The sequence below is a fragment of the Myotis lucifugus genome, unplaced genomic scaffold (assembly GCF_000147115.1).
Source record: "Myotis lucifugus unplaced genomic scaffold, Myoluc2.0 scaffold_54, whole genome shotgun sequence".
In the NCBI taxonomy this organism is placed as follows: domain Eukaryota; kingdom Metazoa; phylum Chordata; class Mammalia; order Chiroptera; family Vespertilionidae; genus Myotis; species Myotis lucifugus.
The window spans coordinates 5447391-5454258 of record NW_005871102.1 but is presented as its reverse complement, the minus strand read 5'-3'; the positions used below and the strand labels follow the sequence as shown (position 1 = coordinate 5454258).

The window sequence follows — 6868 nt, the reverse complement described above, 5'->3', positions numbered from 1 at the left end:
CAACACTCCCTCCAGCCCACAGGGAGCCCGTGCTCCTGGAGGACCTGGGGGTCCCCGGCTGCCTTCCCAAGGGCAGGGTGTTGGTCCTCGATGCAACTGCCGCAGGCTCGGCAGGTCCTCTCGATGCCCCGTGTGGGCGGCCGCTCCGGGAAGGCTCTCCGGTCCAGGTGGCCCACAAGCCTGTGCGGAGTCCGTTCGCTTGCGTCCCTGCGCAGGAGGCCCCCGGCGATGTAGTCTGCGAGCTCTGGCTTGGAGCGCAGGGGGCCCTGCTCTGCCATCTGCAGCGCAGGGCCCAGCACCTGGCGCTGGCGCTGTTGCAGCCGCTCCAGGTAGCGGGACTCGGCCTCCCGGGCAGACTCATCCTCAAAGCGGACGTGGGACGGGGAGGGGCCCCGCTTCGGCCACTGCCCGCTGCTGGACTCCCCGCTGGAGGAGTCGCTCGTGCTCCCGTTGTGGCGGTTGTCTCTGCAGGCAAAGGGCATCCTCCGGTCCAGGGCTGGGTTTCTCCTGCCATCCCTGATGGGGAGACAGAAACGAGGTCACAGAAGTGAGGAGGAAGGTAGCCTGGGGTGCTCCGTGGTAACCACAACCCCAGAGTTACCCCAAATCAGGTTCCTGGGGAGTCAGGCAGCAAACCAGAGTAGCTCACAAGCCCATCCAGAGCCGGAGACATGGCGCTAAAGAGCACCAACAGGACCTTCTTTATTGTGCATTTCCCTCTGTTGCCAGCTCAGCCTGAGTTAAGATGAAACTTTATTAAACTCAGGATTGTACAGGAAGATGACACCAAAGTCCTCCAGCGTGGCATGCGTGATGTGCGTGTGTGTGCGCGCGCACACACGTGTGTGCACACAGGAGTACATGAGCCTGGCCACCATGGCATCTGGCAGTGATGACTTGTGGCAGTACCGTATTTGCTATAAAGATTTAATGGGAAGAGTACATTTTAAGTCTCTACAGAGACTGTGTGGGACCAGAAGTTAGGGTTTCTTGCTCTCCCTCTGGGTTCCCAATCATCTTGCTTAGACGAAATTTAGACAGAGCGACACTGATGCTCCAGGTGCTCCCTCTTGTCTGTTCCCACACCCCTTCCCTGTACCTGTCCCACCTCAGCCCCTCAAGCACACTCATCCTGAAAAGCTGTGATGAGAATTACTGTGCTAGGAAAAGTCTCTGCATTCTGTCACCAACCTGTGCTCTGGGAGGCACTGTGCCTGGTGGTCAAGTCAGATCTCACACCAGGGCGCCCTGGAGCAGGTTACCTGACTTTCAGACCACTATGCGAATGGACCCATTTTTCTGTCAGAGGCCAGGTAAGTACCATACTTCTCCCTCCCTGAGGACCCACCTACACCTGGATCACTTTAGGCTGTCAGGACCTGAGGAAGGGGCTGTGGGACAATCACATCTAAAAAGGGATCCAGGTCCTGCCAGCCACATCACTGACCTTAACTTTTATTTTATTTTTTTAAAATAAATTTTATTGATTTCAGAGGGAGAGAGAAATAGAAACATCAATGATGAGAATCATTCATCAGCTGCCTCCTACATGCCCCGCACTGGGGATCGAGCCTGCACCCTGGGCATGTACCCTGACTGGGAATTGAATCTTAACCTCCTGGTTCATGGGTTGATGCTCAACCACTGAGCCATGCCGGTCGGGCTGACCTTAACTTTTAATACAAGATGGTGAACTGAGTCACCCTGGAATTTATGCCAAAGGTAGAAATACTATTTTTGTTCCCAAAGGAGAACTGAAGGAGAGCTTAATCACATGAGGCACCTTCAACTCAAGTATTAAAACCCAGAGGCCTCCGCCAGCAGTGCTGGGACAGTGCAGAAAGGTGCCAGGAGGATTTGGGAGACAAGTGCAGAGCAAACGAGGCACTTCGGCAGCGAGCAAATCCCACCCTGCTAAGCTTCTCAGCCAGCAGATACCTCAGTATGCATCCTCGGAGAGGACTCTGTCAGGCTCAGAACCTGGGCTGAATGGCCTAGGGGAATGGGAAAGCTACCTTCTGGAGCCCACTTCCTGTAACAATGCTGTCCTAACCACACTCTCAATATATCCCACTCAAGCTCTACAGTTAGAACACAGCCACTTTCTGACACAGGACAATGGCACTTATGGTGCCACCTCCCAGGTCCTGCATCTTGCTGACATGTTTACCCTCCTGAGACTAGACCAACAGGCTAGGTGTATCTGTCCCCCAAACGGCAAGAGCGTGTATTTCCAGGAGCTGCTTGATATCAACGCTGATGTGTTTCCAGGGAATGCAGCTACTGCTACCTCTTCATCTCCTGGCAAAGCCTGTCTGTCTGTTCCGGCTGCCCCAGCTGCCTCCACCAGACCTAGGATACAAAGGCCCTCTGAAGATGGCTCTGCTTGCCCCCACTCTTCCATCATCTTTCACTGCTCTTTGGAAGGAGTGATGCCTCTGGGCTGGCTGGGGTGTAGGGAGGCTCCTGCATCTAACCAAGGCCCAGGGCCTACGTGGCATCTCCATGTTAACTCAGCACGGCTCTCCAGGATGATCTGACCAGCATAACCTTTAAGAGCATCTGTAGCAAGCCATCTGGCGTTGATTTTCAGCTCTACCCTCTGAGGATTCACCAGTGCTGCCAAGTCAAAGTAATTCCTTTCTGGACACAGCAGCTGCTAAAGTGGGTCGCCTTGCTTTCCGATAGCATTTCTACAGCCAGGGGACAGGCTGGCAGAGGGGAACCTACTTTAAGGTCAGTGAATGGGTGGTTGTGAGCTGCTGACATGATTCAGGGAAGAGGAAGCATACAAGAGTACATTTACGTAGTCAAGTATGTTTTGCCAATAGACTTGCCTATGTGAGGCTACCCAATCCAACCTATATACCTGTGGAAAGTGAAACAGGAGGGTTCCATGGAAGTCGAAGGCTCTGGGCCCCATATACATGCAGAGAATAGTTAGGTTGCTTCAGAGAAGCCATGCCCATTCATAACTAGTGCTCTCTAGCCAGAGGAAGACAAGGCACAAAATGTGGAAATAAAAGGGTAGCCTGTTTGGCACCTGTTGCCAGGGTATGGGGTCTCCTGAGCCCCTCTCCTAAGGGCCACACTGACACTGAGCACAGAGGCAGGCCACAGCCCTCTGCTCATGCCGAAGTCATCTCAATGGTGCTGTGAAGGTCCTCGCCCTTTCATGATTGGGCTCAGCATCCTCCATCAAAGAGCATGTGGTCCAGTTCCACTGAGAAGCCTCATTTTCTCTAGTGCCACATGGTGATGAAAACTCGCAGGCCCAGCATGCCCACCATGCCACGGAAGCCACAGGCCTTATCGACCACAGAGAGGGTCCTGCTCAGGCCTGGTGCAATCTGCCATGGGCTGGCCGTCTCATCTCAGGCCCAGAGCTCCACATGTAAGTGGTTCCTTGCAGTGCACCGTACATGGAACAGTCCCAATGATGGTGATAGGGTGTGACTCAGGGAGCAGCCACATATGTGAAGTGCTGGTCTGAATGTCCTTGAACTTGTTTCTTTCCCATCTCTCCATCCTTGATGCACTCAGGCTCACTCACAGCTCCAGCATCATGAAAACAGGGTAATACCCAAATATGCAGTTCTGACCTCTCTCCTCCTCTACAGATCCCATATCCAACTGCCTGATAAGGGTCTCCAGTGGGTGTTCCGGGGGTAACTCCCTTCAAAGCCTGACCCTGCACCTAGGCCTCACCCCTTGCATAAGGTCCCATTGAACCTACAGACACCAAGTCAGAACCCTGGGCTCCATCCTGGATGCCTCCCCTCTCCTACTTCCTACATCTAGTTAATCACTGTAGTCCCCCCTTTTCTGTGGATTTGCTTTCTGTGGTTTCAGTTACCTGCGGTCAACAGCTGTCAGAAAATATTAAGTGGAAAATTCCAGAAATAAAGAATTCGTAAGTTTTCAATTGCATGCCATTCTCAAGTTATGTGATGAAATCTTGCACTGTCCCACACCATCCCACCAGGGACATGAATCATCCCTTTGTTTAGTGTGTCTCCACACTGTATATGCTCTCCGCCCATTAGTCACTTAGTAGCTCCCTCAGTTATCAGATCAACTGTGTGGTATCACACTGCTTGTGTTCAAGTAGCCCTTGTTTTACCTAATAATGGCCCCAAAGAGCAATAGTAGTGATGTTGACAATTCGGATATGCCAAAGCGAAGCCATAATGTGCTTCCTTTAAGTGAAAAGGTATGAATGTAGAGGAAAAACATAGGATATATAGGGTTCAGTACTATCTCTAGTTTCAGGCATCCATTGGGGGTCTTGGAACATATCCCCAGTGGAGAAGTGGAGACCACTCTAAGTTACTTTCAAGAGGTAACACTCACAGAGTACTCACTATATGCTAGGAGCTATTCTAAACACTTTACATGTATTTATTAACTCATATACCCTCACAACAACTCTGTAACATAGGCACTATTATAATCCCCATTTTGCAGATGAGGAAACTGAGGCACTGAGACTTCCCCAAAGACACACAGCTAAAAAGAGGCAGAGCCAAAATTCAACCCAGTGGTCTGGTTCCAGAGTCTTCTAACTACTTTCTCTGCCGCCTCATTAAAGCTGCTTACTTCTGGCTCTCAGTAATCTCTTGTCTCCAAACCCTCCTCCCTATCACATTGCACCAGGAGCATGGTGCAGTCTCCTCACTGCCCCCGGAACCCCAGGTCCAACACATCTTTGCAGCCAGGACCGCTTTACTGAATCACAAACGTGATCATGCTACCCACCTGCTTAAAACCCTTTGTGATGCCTCGCTGTTATGAGAGACATGCAAACTGTTCAGCAGGCCTGGGGGCTTCCACGACTGGCCTCACGGAGCTCTCTGGCCTTCACACCATGCACCCAGCAGGTCCCCAGGCTCCAGCCTGGCCAAACTCCTGAGCACAGGGCTTCTGCTCGTGGTTTCTGCCCTGGGATGCTCACCCCTGCCTCCCTCATCTGTCCAGTGAATATTCACGTCTCCTTCAAGCCCCCAACTTAGAAACCGCCTCCTCTTGCACCTCCCAGTCCTTCCCAGGTGAAGGTACAGATTTCCTGCCCCGCACGCACGTCTTTCCTACACCACAATCCACAGAATTGTATTGATCCCTTTGCCTGCCTTTCTCCCTGGAGACAATGACTTTTGTCCCTCCAGGGAGCTCGGATTATGTTTTATTCATCTTCATATCCTCAATGCTTAACACTCTAGGCCCTCAGTAAAAGTATGTTGACCAACTAAATGAATTAAAGCAAACACCTGATATGGGAAACACACACACACACACACACACACACACACACACACACACACACGGGAGGAGTGAGCAGAGGCATTTTGGCGAGGTCCCATCTCTTTTCCCTGGCCCAGGCCCCACTCACCGGCCACCCTGGTCAATGGTGGGCATGATATCATGGCTGGCACGGAGGGGCCGGGTCCTGGCCTTCATGCGGGCTCGCTGCAGCAGGTGCCTGGCTTCCTCATGCCTGGGGCTCCTCAGCACGGGCTCCGGCTTGGGGCCAAAGGTCCTGCAGGGTGGCACACAGGCAGGAGCAAGCGGGGGAGGGATTAGAAGAAAATAACACGGATTAGGAGGGCTTTAACGGTATCTGGCATGGCTATGCCAGGAAAGCCCTGCATGGCCGCCTTCCTTGTCCAACTCCCACAGAAGGCCCTGAGCTACTCTGGACAGGGCTGCAGAGCTGGCCCGCCTTGGACATCTGCTCAGGGACCAGAGGCAGAGACCCCCGGAGGATCTAGAAAAGGGTAGAGGAGTCTCCAGATTATTTTATTGTTCCTTCCCCGGCAGACAGCAGGAGCTACATGGCTGGGGGAGGGAGAGAAAAGGGCCTCGGTTGTTGGGTTGGGCCTGTGCCCAGCCAGATGGTCTTTACACGCATCAGCTCCCCCTCTCCTTCTGTCTCTTTGCACCCACACATACCCTCTCAAGCTCCCGAGCACCACCATGAGCTCCCCCCACAGGCACAAGGACTCAGGGCTCTGCCCATTGCAGCTCTGCTCTTTGGAGAAGTGACATTTTTATAGGTCCTGCTGTTTTTCTGCCTCAGTCCCAATCCAGACCCATCAGGCATCCGTTGAGGGCTGGGAGAAATTAAGCTGGACCCATACCAAGTTGGCAAATGGCTTGATTTTCATAATTATAAGGGTCCTCACCAGCCCTCATCACCTACACGTTGTGCTGCCTCCCCAGCCAGTCCAGAGCTGCAGAAAATGACAGCAGCCCTTTTTCAATGCTGTCTTGCAGACAGTGACATACAGCCGGTGCCGGGTTACAGCAGTAACAGCACCCCCACAGCCTCCCACTGATAAGATGTTTCTCTCCACAGAGCTCACGCTCCCAGCCAGGCTGGCCGAAGGCAGGTGTTCACTCCGTTTGACAGATGAGGGTGTTCCGGAGCGGAGAGGCACACTTGGCACATTGCTCAAGGTCGAACATCAGTTGAGAGCAGAGCAGACGATAGCCAGCCCCACTGCCTCCAGCATCCTTCCCATATCCTCTGTCCCCTCTCCTTCCTGGGTCCCAGGACAGGCTGAGGGTGTTTGTGGCTAGAGTCAGACATGCTCTTTGATGTGACTTCAGCATCCCCTGTGGCTGCCCCTGTCCTCACCAGGGAGGTCTGCAGGAGGAGGCTCAGGCAGGGAGAGGCTCAGCAGACCTAGATCTCTGCCTACCCCATTCTTTCCCACCCGAATGTAACCTGGAGAAACGGGCCTTGTGCTGATAGGGAGAAGTGCCAAGTAGATTCCTAGATGACAGTGACAGATCTGTGAGTGGCATAACTCTGACGCCCTCTTGGGACATCCTTAGATAAGCTCTGGGCAGTCTAGGATTTTTTTTT

The 6868-nt window shown here is 52.9% G+C and overlaps 1 protein-coding gene across 1 annotated transcript in view; it reads right to left on the bottom strand.

The window, feature by feature from the left end:
• The window catches only part of KIAA1614 (KIAA1614 ortholog), a 27503-nt gene that overhangs the window by 12986 nt on the left and 7649 nt on the right, over window positions 1–6868 (bottom strand). The window contains 2 exon segments of the mRNA XM_023753931.1: window positions 21–516; window positions 5390–5536. Of these exon segments, the coding sequence (XP_023609699.1) occupies window positions 21–516; window positions 5390–5536 (643 nt within the window).